At 43.2% G+C, this 21458-nt stretch overlaps 1 protein-coding gene across 9 annotated transcripts in view; it reads right to left on the reverse strand.

Moving 5' to 3' along the window:
• Positions 1 to 21458, reverse strand: part of NIN (ninein) — a 107738-nt gene that overhangs the window by 71404 nt on the left and 14876 nt on the right. For 5 of the 9 annotated variants that reach the window (XR_011568820.1, XM_019968654.2, XM_019968653.2 and 2 more), the window contains exons 4-6: positions 15533 to 15614; positions 2999 to 3088; positions 1301 to 1470 (exon numbers count right to left, since the gene is read on the reverse strand). Coding sequence is in view for 7 of the 9 variants with exons in the window: in XM_019968654.2 (XP_019824213.2) it covers positions 1301 to 1470; positions 2999 to 3088; positions 15533 to 15614 (342 nt within the window). In the remaining 2 variants the exon portion in view is untranslated. The remainder of the gene's footprint in view (positions 1 to 1300; positions 1471 to 2998; positions 3089 to 15532; positions 15615 to 21458) is intronic. The other 4 variants (XR_011568821.1, XM_019968656.2, XM_019968655.2 and 1 more) reach the window with 1 other exon arrangement.

The following is a 21458-nucleotide window of genomic DNA, read 5'->3' on the forward strand; positions in this document are numbered from 1 at the left end:
GACCCATGGGCCCCCAGTGCTGTGACGTTTTAGTAGCATCCTTGTTGCTTCTCAAAGTCTTTCCATTTTTAGCCATCATCGCTCACCCACACTATTCACACCACTTTTGTGGCTTCTATCTATCTTACCCCCTTTAGCTGCTTTTCTTCCTCTCTTCTCACTCGCATTTCTGCCACTGCTCCTTCACTTCTATTGTGAGGACAGGTATCACTTGATTCTAAAAAGCAGTGCGAGCCTCTTCTGGTTAGCAGACCAGTCATGTGTCTTCTAAATTGCAGCCCTGTGGTTGGTCTCATTTCTGCTCAATACTGGGACTCTCTCTGGTTACCTTTGGGTTTGTGGGTATTCTAGAAAGTTGAAGATGCCGGGTATCTGCTTGCAGGGGACATTATTGGAGCAAGCTTCTCATAGATATATCAGCAAGCTGAACATGAAAGTTAATGGCAACACACACATACTCCCTGCTTAAACTACGATCTACAGATGACTTTAAGGAAGTTGAGGCTCTTTTGTCTCTTTCCCAGCTTATATGAGCATCTGAAATATCTGCATCCCCAGACTAAGCTGGGATTTGCAAGAAATATTTAGAGCTTGCTCAGCATGGCACTTTCAATCATGTTCTATAAATGGGATGCTGGTAAATGAGCCATAAAGAAAAAAAAAAAAGAAAATGCTACTGTTTCTTCCTTATTGGTAGAGTATAGCAAAATGTAAAATGAAAAGAGGGAGATGAGGGAAGCAGAGGGATATCTGATTGCTGGGGAGTCAGATGCGCCTGGGGGCGACAGAACTGGTAAGAATCCTGGCAATTGCTGAGCCCTGTGACAAGGACAAAGTTGCAAAGCTGCTTTATCCCACCACAAAAGATAAGATGCTGGCTCCTGAAATGCCTGAGAACGGCTTTCACTTCTTACCTGTCACTGCAGCTGTTTTATAGTTTGCGGGGAGGGAGCTGATGAGCTTTTTACATAACTGAAAATGACACTGCCATGGAGGAGAGAGAGATTCCCAAGAAGAGCTAGAAGTGGCAGACCTCAGATAAATACAAAAATAACTGCGTTAAAAACTATATACATAAAACATGCACAGAAACATCAGCTCTTCAAAAGCTGAAACAGAGATGAAACATATAAACAATAGAAAAAGCAGTCATAGATATCCAAAAGGCAAGTAAGAAGATTAGCATGTAGTTGAAAAAAAAAGTGGCTGAGAAAAGCCATCAGCCCCTCAGTCCTCTTGTGTTTGTGCCACAAGGGTGTGGGTAACCCCAAGTCTCCACACCTGTGGTCCAATTTCTTACCTCGCTGCGCTCACTGGCTGGGATGTGTGAAGGCTGTGCTTCTTCACCAAGTGGCTCAATGACAGTCACCTCTGCAAATTCCTCCACGGATTCTTGAAATTCAGGTAAAGATCTGCGTCCATAACGCTTCCCACCTCTAACATATTTGGGCTGAGCTTCGAGAGTGCAGTCTGGGCAAGGAGACAAGAGTTGAGGCCACATTACAAGACAGTCTCAGTCCCTATCTGACAACTCCCAGCCTTCGGACACAGCCTCTTATATACCAGCCCCAAAATAAACCACCACCGTTCGCCAGTTGCAGTGGATGTGGGCGTCCATGAGCTAGCAGGTCAGATGCACAGCACAGCTTTTAATTCCGAATGATTTATAGTGCCCCGAGTAGATCTCAGCATATGGTGGGAGAGATGCAGAGCCCACAGTGAGGAATTTGCTTAAAACTATGGAATTAAGATCAGGACAAAGCAAGCAGTCATATCTGTTCTTCTGTTTATCAAGCTCTGTTCAGAGACACAGGGGAAGGTAGAGGGAGGGATCATACCGCCAAAGAGACACGTTGGAAAATGATGATAAAATGAACACTCTATCAGCACTGTAAAGGTAGCATTCACACCAATTAGTCTGGACCATACCCCTCTTGTACGTCAGTGACTCCTTTGTTACCATCCCACTTTCTGATCCATCAGACAAGCAAGATGAGAGAACAAAGAAACTGACACAGCGCATCCTCATCAATTAATGACAGCTCATTGCTTACACGAAACTTGGCATCAAAATCTCATTATAAAATTAAAAGCTGTGGAATAAAACAGCAACTGCAAAACTGCATTAAGAAGATTATATATATTTTTTCTCTTCATGAGCTTTGTGCATTGCAAAATAAAAAAGAATGTGCATATAAGGGGAGAGTCATCTCCTGACCTTGAAGAAGGGCTTCAGCATTGTGCAGACCACGTCTCAGGTTCAACCTTCACCACCTTCACCATCACCACCACCTTCACCACCACCAACCATCACCACCACCACCACCATCACCACACACTAATCTTCCTCTACAATGGTAGCTTTAAAGCAATAATACTTCACTCATTACGAATGTCAAATTAGAGATACTTTTGTTTTTTAGCATCTTGAACAGAATTAGGAGAATAAAATATTCCATTAAATATAAGACTGGCAAGACTTTGATTTCAGTTCTTATCACCCATACAGACATACTGTCTCTCTGGAGAACATATGTGTTCTGTTTGCAAAGACAGTCTTAACAAGGTATGTATGAACTCAGACATGTATATTTTTAAGTAAGGGCTGTACACATATCAACAAAACTAGGGTAGATGATTAGATAAGAACTAAGAAAATAAAACCCTACCCCTTAACATGAAAGTGTTAAGGGGTAGCGGTTACTTTGAAGCTTCCCCAGGAGGACTGGTGACCCTATGTGACTAACTGTCCTCACTCCTCCAGGCCCTTTTTCTGGGATAAGCTCTGATTTCACAAATGTGCTCAGAAACATCCTGAAAATGCTCAGCAGAGCTCAGAGTGAAGTATTTATGCTTGTTCTATAAATTCTAGCGATATTTATATCCAGCTTTTTCAAAGTCCCAGCCAAGCCACTTTATTAGGTCGAGTGATTCTCTTACAGAAAGTGTTCAAGCATACAAAATGTATACTGAAAGGCACATGCATATTTGAAGGTACCTTTTATCAGAAGAGAGTGTGTCAGCTTGTGAGCGTTCAGGAGTGGCCCAGACACCCGAGCTGCTTGTTGGCAGCTGACACCCACAGATGCTAGTCAGATAAGAGGCAATGTAGAACCATCCTTAATTTATTACATATTCTTAAATTTTAGTGGAGGACAACAAGATACACCATTTAGTGATGATGGGGGCTTAGAAAAAATTAAAGGGAAAACGTAAAACATCAGAAAATGGAACATGGGATTTTCCCACTGTGAGAAGATAGTCACAGTCTGGGGAAGGAAGTGACAAAGGAACTCTTAATATATGCTGTACTTTTTCAGAGGAAAAAAAAGCAGTGGGACAAAGCCACTGTTTCAAACCAAAAACCAAAAAAAATCCCACTGTGATTTAATCTAAAACCCATCTGTGGATAAAATGGTTCCCTAGTTAGTGAAAGTGTTAGTCGCTCAGTTGTGTATGACTCTTTGCGACCCCATGGACTGTACGCTGCCAGGCTCCTCTGTCCATGGGATTCTCCAGGCATGAATAATGGGGTGGGATACCATTCCCTTTTCCAGGGGGATTTTCATGACCCAGGGATCGAACCTGGGTCTCCTGCATTACAGGCAGATCCTTTACCATCTGAGTCACCAGGGAAGCCCTAGTTATTTACCACTAAATATCTCACGCTGTGTAGGGAGCAGTGGTAGATTTGAAACAGTTTTTTTCCCTACACAATGAAAGGTAATACGTAGATTGTGAAACACTAGGATCCTTTGTTGTTTTATTTATATACGTACTTATTTTTGCATTGCCAGAAACTTTAATTTTTAAGTTAATTTTATATTTTAATTATAAAAACCAATTCTGAGTAAACTCTAAGTTAATATCTTTCACAGACTGTACATACATCACAAAGTCAATTTCTAGAGAAATCGATTAAATATAAAATCTTTTAGGAATAAAGATATTAACACAGCAAAGGAAAAATGAAGTATTAAAGTTTCCTCATAAGAAATTTCACAAATCATACAATAAAGTATCAGACTAATCACATCAATTAAAAATAGTTACATTTTAGACTTACATACTCACATATCTTTTTTCTGTTTAGAGCATCAACCTCACTATATTTACAAAATAAGAAGGGGAAGAAAGACATTAAATGTAAGGAGGTCTAGAGAGAATATTCATGGCCAACAGTCATTGCTGTGTTAAGGGTTTGAAAACTCCAATATTCTCCTTATTCATCTCAAGCAGGGCTTTACAAGTGTTCAGCAGCAGTCCACCAAAAAGGAGGCCTCAGTGGGGGTTTCAAGACATTCTTGCTCACTGAAACTAAAGAACACCTTGCCCCTTCCTTACCACGCCAAGAAAGACTTGCCAAACCACAGCCCTGGGGCAAAGTTTCTTTACTTTAGGAGCACATCTGGATGTAATGTACATAATCTTTTCTATGTCAGATAATACATGGTCATTTAACCTATTAAGAAATGAAATTATGTACATATAGCTTCCTTTAACCTAAGTCTAAGTAACTGCTCCAATCATGAGCTCCAAGGAGGGACATGAAATATCAGTGGTGGGGGGGTGGATAAAGGACTGCTTTTACTTTCAGTGTTTCAGTTCTTTGAATGTATATTTATGATTCTACCTGGAGTGTCAAGCTTGTGAGCCATTTTCCCTTCTTTCCTATTTTCCATTTCCCCTATTTGGCATCACTACATAAAAATACAAGTGAGCTTTGAAGGAAAGCAGACAAGCCCACACTGCCTAGAGGAGTCTTGGACTCCTGGAGAGCTCACGATGAGATGTAACAAGAGAGACTCCAGAGCTGTGACAATGTTCACCTTCCAGAATCAGGAAGAACCACAGTGCACACGTTTAAAGTGACCAGAAGATCTTGTGCTCACAATAAAAGAAAAATTGAAATACAAAGTTAATGAGAATGACCACTTGGAATAGGCTAGCTGCAGGCAGGGAAAACAACCAACAGCCACCCACCTCCTCTCCCTTCTCCCTCTAACTGAGCAGGGCAGTGTACACTTTCTGCTGTCTCCCAGAACTGCCCCAGGCACCTGTGTGATGAGAATGGCCACTTGGAACACTCAGTTCTTGCAATGGCCAAAGACAAAGCAACGAGGACACAAGAGGAAGCTGAAATGGTTACCCCAAAGCCTAAACACTATTTATTCCATCAGTACTTTTCATGAAAAACACAAGCTTAGGACCTGGGATGAAGTGCCATCCATAGGACATACATGGGAAGTTAAAGGAGAGTTTCAGAGGCGCACTCCAGTATTAAATACCAGACACCAGCCATGGCAGAGCATTCTGTTATAGTTGTTGAGGGATCAGTTCAGTTCAGTTGCTCAGTCATGTCCAACTCTTTGCAACCCCATGAATCACAGCATGCCAGGCCTCCCTGTCCATCACCAACTCCCGGAGTTCACCCAAACTCGTACATCGAGTTGGTGATGCCATCCAGCCATCTCATCCTCTGTCGTCCCCTTCTCCTCCTGCCCCCAATCCCTCCCAGTATTAGGGTCTTTTCCAATGAGTCAACTCTTCGAATCAGGTGGCCAAAGTATTGGAATTTCAGCCTCAATATCAGTCCTTCTAATGAACACCCAGGACTGGTCTCCTTTAGGATGGACTGATTGGATCTCCTTGCAGTCCAAGGGACTCTCAAGAGTCTTCTCCAACACCACAGTTCAAAAGCATCAATTCTTCAGCACTCAGCTTTCTTCACAGTCCAACTCTCACATCCATACATGACCACTGGAAAAACCATAGCCTTGACTAGATGGACATTTGTTGGCAAAGTAATATCTCTGCTTTTGAATATGCTATCTAGGTTGGTCATAACTTTCCTTCCAAGGAGTAAGCATCTTTTAATTTCATGGCTGCAATCACCATCTGCAGTGATTTTGGAGCCCCCCAAAATAAAGTCTGACACTGTTTCCACTGTTTCCCCATCTATTTCCCATGAAGTGATGGGACCAGAAGCCATGATCTTCGTTTTCTGAATGTTGAGCTTTAAGCCAACTTTTTCACTCTCCTCTTTCACTTTCATCAAGAGGCTTTTGAGTTCCTCTTCACTTTCTGCCATAAGGGTGGTGTCATCTGCATATCTGAGGTTATCGTTGAGGGATAAGATGGCTATTTTATCACTTTTTGATTCAAACTTCCCTTTTCCCTGAAATGACCTGAGGATATTTCCAGGATGAAGAAGAAAGCTACACCTTTGTGGTGCTGATCTCCTTATTTTGGAATTGCTTCTGCAATCCATGGCTTCCTGCCTCCTTATCCTAGGAATTCATTCCCAGAGACCCCACCCCTTCTAATGGGCCTGGGGACAGGGGGTCGTCTGAGACCCTCTAGACTTCATTTCTGCTGACCTCACGGGATTCCTGAAACTTTTTTGAAAATAAAGCAGGTGTAAACCTCAGGACAAGCCTCCCCCTACCACTCTACCCCACAAAGCTTCCCAGGAAGAGGCAGTCGTGCAGCAAATGAGCACCCCCACCCCCACTGTGCAACCCACCTCCTCGCCCACTCTGACACACTGCTGCACAGGGATCACACAGTCAGAGAGCAAGTAAGTGCACACCCGATACTAAATAAGAGAAAAGGGAAGAGAAGAAGCAAAGTGGAGAAAAACCCAGACAGAGGAAGACACAGAGACAGAAAGAAAACCAACAGCAAAGGAAGTGGGTGAGAGACAGAAGCAGGGCAGAGAGCTAGAGGCTGACGGAGGGCTGGGAGAGGGGAAGCAGGAAGAATTGATGGGTTGGGGTCCAACCGGCAGAGGAAGAATGAGTGAGAGGCCAAGAAGAAGTGGAAACAAGGGTAGAGCGGGAGAGGTGGGAAAAGAAAAGGGATGGAGAGGGAGATGTTCCAAGGAGGGAGGGGAGAAAAAATACACCTGGAAAGCCTTGGGACATTATATCCATTCCTTCTGCCTCCCAGTGCAACCCCACCTCTGCAGAGACCATCTATCTGCAGGCAGGGTCCTCACCCCCATTTTTGTGTCCACACAGCCCTTTCCAAGGCAGCTGCTTCCTGAACCCTAGCACCCCACTCCCCAATCACGCCTCTCTTCCAGCATCTTCACACAAGCTCCAGGTGCCAACTGGAGCTTTAGTGTCCCCTCCCCAGATGCAAACCTGGAGAAGGAAATGGCAACCCACTCCAGTCTTTTTGCTTGGGAAATTCCATGGGCAGGGGAGACCGGCAGGGTACAGTCCATGGGGTTGTAAAGAGTCAGACATAACTTAGCAACTAAACAGCTGAATGCAAAGACATTAGGAGCAGTCTCCACAAGTTCTTAGCAGTTCAGTCTCCACAGTTCCACTCAGTTCTTAGCAATCTGAGTGATGCTTCCTGCTGGAACACAGGGGCTTCTGGGCACAAAATGGGGTGGCTCTGATTAGCTTTGTCTGGAAGGGAAATGTCAAGGGGAAGGTTAGCACTCTGCCCAAGGGTGCTGAGGATGGTGGATAGGTGTGGCCTAACCCCCAGGGCTGACTGGTCTGACCAGATGATCTATCTAAGCCCTAAAGCAGGTGAAGACCTGTCAATAGGAAAAACTCTTTGAGTTGAAAATGATGATGAGATTGTTCCCCAACCTTCTCCTGGGAGGCTCAGCCTACTAATTCTTGTTAGAAGGCCCCGCTTCTTGAGCCATTTGGGGGAAGAAGCCAGAGATTCACAGATCATCTAACTGAATCCTCCCCATTGTTCAAGGCTCAGCTCAAAACTGACTTCTTTCAAACCTGGTACAACTTTCATGGGACCTTTTTTCTCCTGTGAATTCAGTGCAACCCATATACTGATTGTTCCATGCTTAATACTGACCATGGTCATATTTTTCTACAAACATTTTACTTGTTAGATTTACCTGCCCAGCTGGACTGCATGCTTTCCAGGGCAGCAGTGCTTCATGGAAAGAGCCCATGGGCTTTAGAGTCAGAGACCTGGACCCTTAGTCCTCACTGAGATGAGGAGTACCTAACATCCCGAGGTTTAGGGAAAGCCACAGGAGCTTTGTGGGGCAAGGGCACTACTCTGTCAGGTAGCTTCTGCCGGGGCTTGGGTCCTCCCACCCAGGGTCCTGGAGCCCACGGAGCAGGCTCAGGGAAGGCCTCACAGCCCCCAGTCCTGCAGCACATTCCTTCTCCTCATGTGTTGTGACAGGCTAAGATTACTGGCAAACGCACAGTGACGGCATCCTGTCTGTCTCAGGAACTGAAGCCGCCTTCATCTCATTTGTGCCCTCATTTTCTCCTCCTTGTCATCTCCTTTCCCTTCACCACGGCGCTGACATGAAGGCATGCGTGCTAAATCACTTCAGTCGTGTCCGACTCTTTGTGACCCTATGGACGGTAGCTCACCAGGCTCCTGTCCGTGGGGATTCTGCAGGCAAGAATACTGGAGAGGGTTGCCATGCTCTCCTCTAGGGAATCTTCGTGACCCAGGGATCGAACCCGAGCCTCTTACATCTTCTGCGCTGGCAGGCTGGCTCTCTACCACTAGCACCACTGACATGAAAGGACACGCCAATTCTCTAGGACTCCCTGCAGAAAACTACCATTTTCATGTCCCTGCTTTGGAAAGCATCGCATACACTGGAACTGAAATAAACTTAGGTCAGCACCACTTCCAAACAAACTGTTTCATTACCAAAATTCTCACCAGACTTGTTTAACTGTAAATAACAGTAATATCCTTTTTGCACACACACACATATTTTTTAAGTGCCTTCCTGCTCCTTGCAAAGTCATAACAATAAGTATTCTTCTAGAGGACAACTGAATAGCTGCCTAGTCTTTGATTATACAGGTACATCATAGCTTGCCTAACCAAAATACACGGTCAAAAATTTCTGCTTGAGGGCTTCCCTGGTGCCTTAGTGGTAAAGAATCTGCCTCCCAGTGCAGGAGACATGGGTTTGATCCAAGAAGGTCCCACACGCCTCAGGGCAACTAAGCCCATGAGGCACAACTATTGAGCCTGTGCTCCAGAGCCTGTGCTCCGCAACAAGAGAATCCACTGTAGTGAGAAGCCTGTACACCACAGCTAGAGAGTAGACCCCGCTCTCTGCAACTAGAGAAAAGCCGTTGTAGCAATGAAGACCTAGTATAACCAAAAATCAATAAAATTACTTTCAAAAAAATTTCTGCTCAAGATATATATATTAGTATTTTAACTATTTTAAATGACTATCCTTACACACACATAATTATTTCCATAGCATAAAACCTGAATCTGGCATTGATTGGCCAAAAACACTTTTATAGTTTTTGATGCTTATTGTTTTACAAAAATCCAGGAATGTCCCACTATTTTACATGACCACCAGTGGATGTTAACATTTCTAGTTCCCTCTGATCTCAGGAAATGAGTCCTCACACGGTCTTTTGATGGTGGTGGTGGTTAGTGGTAGTGCCTTTATGTTGCTTTTAACTTTTGAAGAAATCTTTTTGGTCCTCGCTGATAGCATCCCATATATACCAAGGGAACCAGGGGCTAAGTGCTTAACTGAAGAGAGGACGAGAGGACACTCCTGCTGGCCATCTGTGCGTATCTTCTAAACACAGGGCCCTCAGCCAGAGTTCAGGGCCTGGGCCCGGCCCCCGAATACAGCTGCAAGCACAAATCTTCAAGCCCTGCAAACCGAGATCTAGCCTGCTGTCTGCTTCGGTGCACACTTGCCAAGTGAATGAGGAGGTTTATTATAGTCACAGCTTCTCCAAAGTACAAGGAAAATAATTAGAAATAGGGCAGTTTCTGGAGTGAAGAATGTTTATTACCAACAAAAACAAAAAACAAAAACCCCAATCATCTGCCTTACCTTATTTTTCTAAGGGTTTAGCTTCTCCAAACCTGAGATTTCCCTCACCAGGTAAACAAAGGAAAGATATATTTCCATTAACAGTGTGAGGGGAGGAAGCGCTTGCTGCGTCATGCTTACATCTACCACAGAACAGAAACCTACTGCAAGAGGCAGCAGACAAGGACAGGAGTCTCTGGAGAACGGATCCGGACAGCGTAGGCATGTAACTATGTAGCTTATAGTTGTGTAGCTTGGAGCCCGTTACCCAAACCCTATAATCCATAAATAATAATGAAGGTGTCCCTCTCTCACTTTAGGAAAATAACTTGAAAATTAAGCTGCACACATAGATGCAGGGGAACTCTGCCACCGGTGATGTTAATCAGCTTGGAATCCACAAAGGATTGCCTACATCCCCAATCCATTTTTCTGACTCCATCTGAATTTTAGTACCTTCACTGCATTGTTGAGTTTTTAGAGGGAAAAACTCTCTGTTAAGTGTTTTAGAATCATAAACATCAGAATTAAAAAGATGCTGCAAATATCTACGCCCTCTAATTTTAAAAATAAAGACACTGTACCTTAGAGGTGTTAGAAATGACAGAACCCAAGACTGTGGAAATCATGACTTAATTCCATTTCCTCTGAATTCCTATTATAGCTTTGTTTTTGTATTATTTATATATAGCTGTCTTTTGTTTATTTTGGGTGAAATTTTACAGAAACACAGAGCTAGCTTTTTCATACACGTAGATGTCATTTAGATATTAGGAGACAACACAGCTGAATCCTGGAGTTGAATGGATTTTAAGTATTTTCTAGTATAATTACCTTCACATATGAGGTGACCAAAGACCTCAGAGGTTTTAATGTATAGTTCAGTTCAGTTCAGTCGCTCAGTCATGTCCGACTCTTTGTGACCCCATGAATCGCAGCACGCCAGGCCTCCCTGTCCATCACCAACTCCTGGAGTTCACTCAGACTCATGTCCATTGAGTCAGTGATGCCATCTAGCCATCTCATCCTCTGTCATCCTGTTCTCCTCCTGCCCTCAATCCTTCTCAGCATCAGGGTCTTTTCCAATGAGTCAACTCTTCACATCAGGTGGCCAAAGTACTGGAGTTTCAGCTTTAGCATCAGTCCTTCTAACGAACACCCAGGACTGATCTCCTTCAGAATGGACTGGTTGGATCTCCTTGCAGTCCAAGGGACTCTCAAGAGTCTTCTCCAACACCACAGTTCAAAAGCATCAATTCTTTGGTGCTCAGCTTCTTCACAGTCCAACTCTCACATCCATACCTGACTACTGGAAAAACCATAGCCTTAACTAGACAGACCTTTGTTGGCAAAGTAATATCTCTGCTTTTTAATATGCTATCTAGGTTGGTCATAACTTTCCTTCCAAGGAGCAAGCGTCTTTTAATTTCATGGCTGCAATCACCATCTGCAGTGATTTCGGAGCCCAAAAAAATAAAGTCTGACACTGTTTCCACTGTTTCCCCATCTATTTCCCATGAAGTGATAGGACCAGATGCCATGATCTTCGTTTTCTGAATGTTGAGCTTTAAGCCAACTTTTTCACTCTCCACTTTCACTTTCATCAAGAGGCTTTTTAGTTTCTCTTCATTTTCTGCCATAAGGGTGGTGTCATCTGCATATCTGAGGTTATTGATATTTCTCCCGGCAATCTTGATTCCAGCTTGTGCTTCTTCCGGCCCAGTGTGTCTCATGATGTACTCTGCATAGAAGTTAAATAAGCAGGGTGACAATATACAGCCTTAATGTACTCCTTTTCCTATTTGGAACCAGTCTGTTGTTCCATGTCCAGTTCTAATTGTTGCTTCCTGACCTGCATACAGGTTTCTCAAGAGGCAGGTCAGGTGGTCTGGTATTTCCATCTCTTTCAGAATTTTCCACAGTTTATTGTGATCCACATAGTCAAAGGCTTTGGCATAGTCAATAAAGCAGAAATAGATGTTTTTCTGGAACTCTCTTGCTTTTTCCATGATCCAGCAGATGTTGGCAATTTGATCTCTGGTTCCTCTGCCTTTTCTAAAACCAGCTTGAACATCAGGAAGTTCACGGTTCACATATTGCTGAAGCCTGGCTTGGAGAATTTTGAGCATGATTTTACTAGTGTGTGAAATGAGTGCAATTGTGCAGTAGTTTGAGCATTCTTTGGCATAGCCTTTCTTTGGGATTGGAATGAAAACTGACCTTTTTCAGTCCTATGGCCACTGCTGAGTTTTCCAAATTTGCTGGCATAGTGAGTGCAGCACTTGCACAGCATCATCTTTCAGGATTTGAAATAGCTCAACTGGAATTCCATCACCTCCACTAGCTTTGTTCGTAGTGATGCTTTCTAAGGCCCACTTGACTTCACATTCCAAGATGTGTCTCTAGGTGAGTGATATAAGGCCACCCAATTAGGGGAGCATGGGGTGGCATAAAGTTGGTCACCACTGAACACACATGCCAGTATTACATAATTCCTGGTTCAAGGGTCTTTCTACTATATCACACTGGATTTTCTATATTATAGTCAGGTACAGCACTGGATATTTTTAATTTATAAAAATTTTGGATGTTACAAAATACCAATTCATGACTCATCAGTGTCAAAGGCTGTGCACTATGGCCCTCCTATTTTTACTAACTTAAGAGTAATTTTCCTCTCAAAGTCCAGTAGGTCCATTGATCTCAAAATGTAAGACAAAAAGACCACAGCCCTGGCCCCTTACAGTGGAAGATGAACTAAGTGCTGAACAGCCAAGTAATGCTGAGGACATAGACACCCCTGTCTCTGACGATTAGGTGGAACTTGTTCTTCTCTGCTCCTTCCTTCTGCTGCTGGCCACGTGTGAGAGTCTTTCTGGCCAGGCTGCACTGACTGAGACTGTGGTGCCCTTAGCTCATGCATCTGAGGGTGAACACCCTAAACCAAAGCCCCTGGACTCCCATCCGTTGGTGATAACAGGTTAGCATCCCCCTCTGCCCCCCTCTGTGAGATGTAATCCACATCCCTCTTTGAATGTGTTTGCTCATGGATAAAATGGCAGCATTCACTCTAGCCCTGCAGTCATACAGTCTATGACTTACGGGATTGTTATGTCGATAACAGTTCAAACCAGTCCATCCTAAAGGAAATTGGTCCTGAATATTCATTGGAACGACTGATGCTGACGCTGAAATTCCAATGCTTTGGCCACCTGCCGCAAAGAACTGACCCAGTAGAAAATACCCTGATGCTGGGAAAGACTGAAGGTGGGAGGAGAAGGGGACGACAGAGGATGAGATGGCTGGATGGCATCACTGACTCGATGGACTGAGTTTGAGCAAGCTCCGGGAGTTGGTGATGGACAGGGAAGCCTAGCATGCTGCAGTCCATGGGGTCACAAAGAGTTGGACATGACTGACTGAACTGAACCATGTTAATAAAGGGGAAAGAAGGGGTCAACCCAGGTGGCCTCTTGATATACGGCATTTAAGTCCTGATCCTTCTTTCTCTGCCTCTCTCTAGCCAAGCCAGGCAGGCTGTAGGAGTGGAGTCACATACTTGAGTGGGTGGGAGAATGTTTGAGTGAAAAGAAAGGCATGATCCCCAGAAACAACTGGAAGGGCCGGGGAGTGACAGGCAAAAGTCAGAAAAAGCAGAGATGCTCAGGAACAAAGAAGGAATGACTCGGCCTCATATGAGATAAAACACTCTTAAGGCACAGGCTCAACCCTAGATTTTATCCTTCCAGATCAAATGTTCGGGAAGTCACATCCATGCTGGAGGAAATGCTGTCAGTAAGTACTTTGATGCTTTATTGCACTGACTTGGGGCAGCTCTGTAACAAAGGTTTGCTGTGGTCCACCCAAAGAATGGAACACACAGTCAGCTATTGAAAGCCCCTCTGGAAGACTTGTCCAAAGATGCCTCCTCCTGCCCAGCAGTGAGGCGCACGTATAAACCTGAAACCACTGACTGGAGTTGGACTTACAAACCTTTCTTTCAAACTGTTACCAAGCTCAACCAGACTCTGTCTACCTCCTCATCCTATGATTCAGATCCCAAGATGGTACAGTTCTACAGGGAACCCTCCACATTTGTGGTCTATTTATTTATTATGACAATTTTCTGGCAGGTATCAAGAACAGGTTTTGAAGAAAGAGCAGCAAAAGGACGAGAATTGGGGCAGCCTATTCCAAACTGACATAAACACCCATTATGGGCAAAGAGAACACTGAGTTTAAGTGTATGTTACCTATGCTCGCATGAACAACAACAGATGGGGTGATGTCACGATAGCTCTAGTTAGGGTCCCTAGATCTTACACTATTTTTATCAAGATGACAACCTTAAACAAGTAAAACTACTAACAAAATGTGAGACCCCGTAAGAACAAAAGTCCAGGTTCCAGCACTGGGTGACCTACAGAAATTCTATTTTTAGTCTGGAAAACCTCTAGGATGCAATAAACTCCCTCCCAGGCTCGCTAGGGGCTTGAAGAGAGCTCTGGCAAGCGTCAGAATTAACAATAACCTTAATAAAAAGGGGGAGACTCAATCCAAACCCGAAACAGTGCTAACCGCAGAGTTCATACATATGACACAAATCTGGAGCATTTCAGAAGGTCTGATGACCTGGATCACCAGAGAGGATAAGACAAGAGTTCCCACCTGTGCTTCCAAGTAGGTCACACTGAATGACTGCTTGTAGCAACAAAATGTTAGTGATCTCTCCTCACTCTCAAAACTGGACTATATTTTTAGTGTTCTCTTTCAGGTTTATTGAGGTCTAATTTACACAGAGTAAGTTTCACCTGTTTAGAGAGCAATTCTGTGGGTTAGAAAAAAACTTACAAAATTTGTGGCCACCATCACAATCAAGATATAAAAATGGTTTCATCACCCCCAAAATTCCCCTGTGTGCCCCTTTATAATCAACCTCTAACCCTAGCTTCTAATTAAAAAAAAAACAGACTGTATTATAATTTAAATTTCAACACTGTTTAGACTTCGCCTTAACTATTACAAGACATTACCCCCAGCACACACACTCCTAGATTTGAACATTCTCAAATTATGATGTGTCTTATAATCAATGGCATTTTACCATTATAACTGAGAAAAAAAAATTTTTAGGAGTATATAAAATAATGATGTGCCTTAAGAAAATCAATGAAGTATAATATTAAGTTTTCACTGAATACTTACTGTGTGTTAAGCATCCTACTGAGCACTAAAAGTACAAATATGAACAACATGGACCATAAAGAACGATCACTCAAGAGGAGAGAGAAAAACAGTTATAATGTGGTCCTGTCTGTAACACAGGGGGACTAAATAAAATTACCCACCCTTCTTTCAGACAAAATTCTGCCCCAGTTCATATTGTTTCATGTTCACAGGCAATGAGGAGGGAAGAAGGACCATTCAGTTCCACTCTGCTCATTCCAGGAATGAGTTACTGCCACACCATCTGACAGATCTGGGAACAACCCAGTGATTTCTTCCCTAATTCGCTGCTGTGGTAGAGGAGGCTCTTCCTAGTGTGCGACAGCTGCACGCCTTTTATGACCACGTCAAAAGACAAGTCACTCCAAATAGCTGCTCAATCTGGGGGAGGCAGATACTCTGAAGCTTTCACACACATGCCTCAAAGTCCCCAGATTCTCCCCTGGACACATTTTAAAGCAGAAGGAAGAGAAGAAAAGTTAGCGTCCTTACCTGGTTCTTGAAAGTGCTCTTCATTTGATAGCGTTCTAGACAAGATAAGTATTAATGCTTCTTTAAACTGGTCAAAATGCACCTGAAAATAAACAATTCAAAATCAATTAAAAATCTTTTCCATAGCCTTAAGGAAGCAAACCCATGTACAAGGTTCCAGAACCATTTGTTAGCATCCTGACAGGCTTGAAGGGGGTCCTAGAACCTGTTTTTGTTCCCGCTTCTTCTTTTCTCTAAAGCACTCAAGGGAAAATGGGATGATCATTTTACACACCAGCGTCACCAACACCAATATCAACGTTTGTTCAACCCTGAGGGGGAAAATTGCACAGCAAAATCCTCTTTATAAACTCAGAAGAAGGTAGGTTTTGAACTCAGTTCCTTTTATTTTTCTGAACAAGACCAGAAGAGAAAGATGTTAGGTTAGACACTAGAAAAAATTTTCCAAGTAAATGACCCTTTTTAACAATGTGCCAAAAATGCTTTCATGTCTTAAGATATTCTACAAGAGAGTAAACTACCTTTCAAGGATGACTTGAAATACAGTCTTGCCTCAGGCAAGTAGATGATATTTATCTCCCAAGGCCCCTAATTCTATATACAAGTAGAAATCAATAGCATACACATAGGATAAAAGAACCTTGGGAAGCATGCTCCCGAATTCTTAAAAATACAATTACCTTGACTGAAGTAGGACGGAACCTGAGTTTTACTCAAGTAAATCCTCAGAATTGGTTATTGAAGCTTTACCTAGTGTTTTGTGAGCACAGTTTTGCAAATACCCTTATCAGTTTCCTTGGCACATAAGGGAGAGCCCCTCTTCTCTCGGTGTGGTCCACAAAGGGGACTGCTGGTATCATTCGGAACTTTCATTATTAAAAAGAAAAAAGGGGGGAGGTTTGAACAATGCTTGAAAAAAAAACAAACTCAGAACTGGGATATTAAAGGAGTAAAATGGTTTTCTTTATAGCCAAGTATATTATTCTATAACTTAAATTCACATGATGTCACCATGGGGCAGAAGCAAGAGATGGTATTTCTTCCCACCATAATTATAGTTTAATAACATGGTACCTATTTATACAGAAGCCCATATGTAAATACAAAGTTGATAAATTCATAATGTGTGCGGCTGTGGGTCTCTTTGGGACATCATTACAAAACATTGCCTAGGAGTTTAAATATAGGTGACAGATAAAAACCACTTCTGAATTAAATGTGGGAAAGCGGCAAACCTCATTAGTTATCTAAACAATAAAGGAAACAAATCATATGTCTTATTCATGCAAATCAATGCAAAGGAGAGGAATCCACTGAGATTCACGTGTCATAAAACTGTATATGCTTGCAATTCACCACGCTCCCCCAAAGGACATGTGATTTCTCTACCACATTCATTTTGATTACTTGAAATTGCTTTCTAAATCATATTCCTTTAGATCACACAGACTAAAAGTCGGCATATTTATGGAGCCAGAGCAGAAGTCCATTAAGGAAGGGTGGGCATCTGCTAAGGAGCCAGTGAAGGATTAAAAGATCATAGAATTATAAACTGTGCTCATTAGGTTTCATAGCTGACAAATCACAGAAATACCGGGGAGAGGAAAGAGGGCCAGCTTTTCCCAGTGGCAGCTGTGCTTCAGGCACTGCGGCATCCAGCCTCGGTTAGCCATCTTCCCAACCAGCCAGCTCACAGACATCTCATACCCAAGCCCCTCCTACTCAGGGCATCTCCCACACTGGCATCTACTACTTCCTACCAGGATCATGCCTTCCTCTCAGGGTGGGCAGGAGAAGGGTGAGGAGCGAAGGCTCTATATGCTGGAGCCAGCTGGCCAGAGGTTCTGACTCTGGCTCAGCCACTCACCTGCTTCTGTGAAATGGCTCAATTACTAAACCTCTCCAAGCTTTAATCTGCTCCTCTTGAAAAGTGGGGCTATGGAACAACTAATTTTTATGATTCATTCAGCAGATATTTATTGGGCCACTGCTATGTGCCAGGCCCTATCCTAGGCCCTGGTGATAGAGCCTCCATATTCTCAGGAATGGTCACAGGGAGTCAGGCAGGTACTTTGCCAAAAGCATTGCATGTATTTTATGTTATGTTTGCTACCACCTCCCTCATAACAGCTTTAGGGAGATAAAATGAGAGTTACATAAAGTGGCTCAAACTTCCTAGCACTTGTGCAGTTCAGTTCAGTCACTTAGTCGTGTCCAACTCTTTGCAACCCCATGGATTGCAGCACACCAGGCTTCACTGTCCACCACCAACTTCCAGAGCTTGCCAGGTACTCAGTAAGCTAGCCACTACCAATAGGCAGTAATGGGGTGACTATTTTCACCACTTTCACAGAGAAATGGCCAAGCAAAGCGACTGACCATGAGAGTGACCCAGCCAACCAAGTGCAGGGAGGGGTGAGAGCAGGAGATCTGGGAGCCTGCCTCCCCCAGGATCTGTGCAGCTGCCCAGCACCAGAAAAGCAGATCTGGTCTGCTGTGTTCGGGGACCCCAACTCCTTGATTCTACTCTCTCTTAGGGAATCAGTAGGCATGACCAAATGAAACTGGAGTCCCTCGTTGCCACAGTTAGTTAATGAGTTAAAGAGAAGGAGGCTCCTGTTTCAAAAGGGTGGTTCCTGATTTGAGACTTTCACATCCTTTATACCTGACTCTGTGGGCCTCCGCTGGGTCTTCTCAAGGTGGCAGTTTTGATAGAAGTCATTGGAAAGAACCCTTCAGAATTTTGTCCTAATATAGTTCAACCCAGTGAGGACTAGCCACACAGATGACTCAGGGGTCTCTGTATCTCAAATTTACTCCCCCAACCCCCACTGCTAAATGGGAAAGAGATTCAGTTACTAGAAAGTTATATTAATGCAAGTCCTGGGGGCACTATTGTAGGTTCATTCTCTCCTGGACATTTAGCCAGCTGACTCTCACAACATCCAGGACAGACAGGCCCCTATAAGTGTGTTATTAGTCTGTTTGACAGTGTCCCATAAGTCCCTTCTGTTCTCTATGCCTGTTTTTTGCTCCTGCGATTAGATGAATTTTACTGCCCTATCTCAAGGCAGGCATCCTTCCGCTAAATTGAAAGGAGAGAGGCTCAGAGAAGGCATGTCCTATCCCAAGGCTGCTCGTCTTGAAGTGACAGAGTACCAGGAGAACTCAGGCCTTCTGCCGGGACTCATCAAAGTCCAGCCCCTGCCCATCCCAGCGCCCCCTTCACTCCTGGTCTGACCTCTCGGGGAGATCCCTCTGTTGGTCCAGGTCACATCCTCAACTTTACACAACGTCACCAGGTGTAGAGCCGGACACTGAGGCTTCAGGACACGAAGCCTGTCCTTAAGGACACGAAGGCAAGAGTATACATAACCTCTGCCCTCAAGTGGTTTACCAGCTACAGTCCAGATTCTAGAGGGTGGGAGGGGGGACAAGGGAAGAAAGTCGATTAGCAACTACAAGGCTGAAACTGGCAAACGTTTTGAAACACAAAAAAATGAAAAGAAAAAATAATTCCACTGTATGTGCGTGATTTTATATATATATATATATATATATATAAATATATATATTATCTATCTATCTCACAACTTCTTTATCCATGGACATCTAGGTTACTTCCATGTCCTGGCTATCGTAAACAGTGCTGCAGTGAACACTGGGGTACACGTGTCTTCTTGAATTACGGTTTTCTCAGGGTATATGCCCAGTGGTGGGATTGCTGGGTCATACAGTAGTTTTATTCCTAGTTTTTTAAGGGATCTCCAGCCATAATCATGGCTTACATCCCCACCCAGAGTGCAAAAGTGTTCCCTTTTTATTCAACCATAAAAAGGAACAAATGTGAATCAGTTGAACTGAGGTGGATGAACCTAGAGCCTATTATACAGAATGAAGTTAGAAAGAGAAAAACAAATATCATATATTAACACACATATGTGGAATCTAGAAAAATGGTACCGATGAACCTATTTGCAGGGCAGGAATAGAGATGCAGACATAGAGAACAGACTTGTAGACATAGTTGGGGGGCAAGAGGCTGGGACGAATTGAGAAAGCAACATTGGCATATATACTGTGTAAAATGGCTAGCGTGAAGCTGCTATACCACACTAGGAGCCCAGCCTGGCACCCTGTGATGACCTAGATATGTGGGATGGAAGGGTAGAGGGAGGCTCAAGAGGAAACGGATAGACACGTAGCTATGACTGATTCATGTTGCTGTATGGCAGAAACCAACACAACACTGTAAAGCAATTATCCTCCAGCTAAAAAAACAAACAAATAAACAATCAGCAGCTCTTAAAAAAAAAAAAAAAAGCTGGTAGGGGGCTCTGATAAAAGAGTAGGTCCTAGTAGGCCAACAGGGAAAAGAAGGACAGTTTTTTGACATCTGACTTCTCCAAGATATTCACAGGCAGAATTTAAAAGTTTCCAAAATGGACTTAGGATGTATTAAATCAGCTACATTTTAGAAGGAAAATAGTTTATAAAAGACTAAACATGATTATTAACTCAGGGGTTCTTCATAATCCAACATGGTCTACCTGGATAACCTCTTCTTCCTCCACAAGAAGAACCTACAGATCTAAAACAAGTCCCTGGCAGGCTGATCAAACAACTGGAACAGCTGTAAGTCTTAAATTGATCTTTATTTTCCTTCTTGTGAGGACAGAGACATTGGACCCTCTGCCTTAAACAGCAGTAAATTCCACATCTTTCAAGAGAATTCTCTAATAGAGGCAGGTGACTGCTATTTTTCATCTGCGCTCATGATTACTGATGGGGTGGAAAAGCCCCTCCGGGCACAACTCAGAACCAAAAAACGTGAATAAACGCCCTCTGTTGTGAAGAAATGCGCATCCAAGGGCTCACTCAGTTCAGTCCCTGAAATTTTTAAGTACCATTTTTATCCTCCCAGGGAGCTTTACTATTGTGTTCTGTTAAAATTTAGAAGTCTTCAGAAATATTCAATGTAATTCAATCTCACACGGTAACCAGCTTTGGTAGCCATGCATACCTTGGTAGGTACCCCCTCATTTGAATAATAACTGCTGCCATTCATTTTATAAGCATCCCTATGCCTTGTATGCCTCAAAGGGCAGTTTGCGGCAATGGGAAAATTACCTGACTGACTAAAAACACCATGACATTCAAACTAAATTAACAGGAAGACTAGTCAAGTCTGATATTTTCTGTCATGTGTCACCAATGCTTAATAGAAATTTACTTCATCTTTCTTCCTCCCCAAATTTCATAGGAATGCTTTTTGAGAAACACAATTTGCCTCTCTGAAAAAAAGAATTTAAGCATGGCATAATAAACAGATGCTATTTCAAACCACACACACAAAACCCTGCAACAGGAAACAGAAGGAGGAACTTAAATTGCATGAAATCGTCTCGTGCAATCATGGAGACCAGATGCACACAGGGTTCCCCATGTGAGCAGGCAGCACTTCAAACAGACCCGAGATGAGAGGGCTTAAGCCAGATTCAACATAGTGCACTTACTGGACCAAAGGCCTACGTAACTCTCATCACACGTAGGAGATTTACATCTATTAATACGAGGAGGAATCAAAGAAAGGACTCTCAAAACGTTAAATGTTAGCTGAAATGGGTATAGAAATACGGACTCACCAGAAGGTTGATGTAGAGGAAAAAACCATTGACAACGTTATGCAAAGAGAAATGACACAGAAGAACAGAGAGACCTGGTTTCGTAATGAAAGATTCAGTTACAAAATATTTTCTCCTAAATACAGCATTTGGGTTATTGCAGCTTAAAAATCATTTACTGAAAACAACGTGGAGAGAGGTCAAGGCCATTTTCAAAGGTGGGTTTGTAAAACCTAAAGCAACCATATAAAGTTGTACTCCAAGACAGTTCCAAGGAGTTCTGCCTACAGATGGAAATAGAT

Source organism: Bos indicus, chromosome 10, assembly GCF_029378745.1.
Source record: "Bos indicus isolate NIAB-ARS_2022 breed Sahiwal x Tharparkar chromosome 10, NIAB-ARS_B.indTharparkar_mat_pri_1.0, whole genome shotgun sequence".
NCBI classification, from domain to species: Eukaryota; Metazoa; Chordata; class Mammalia; order Artiodactyla; family Bovidae; genus Bos; species Bos indicus.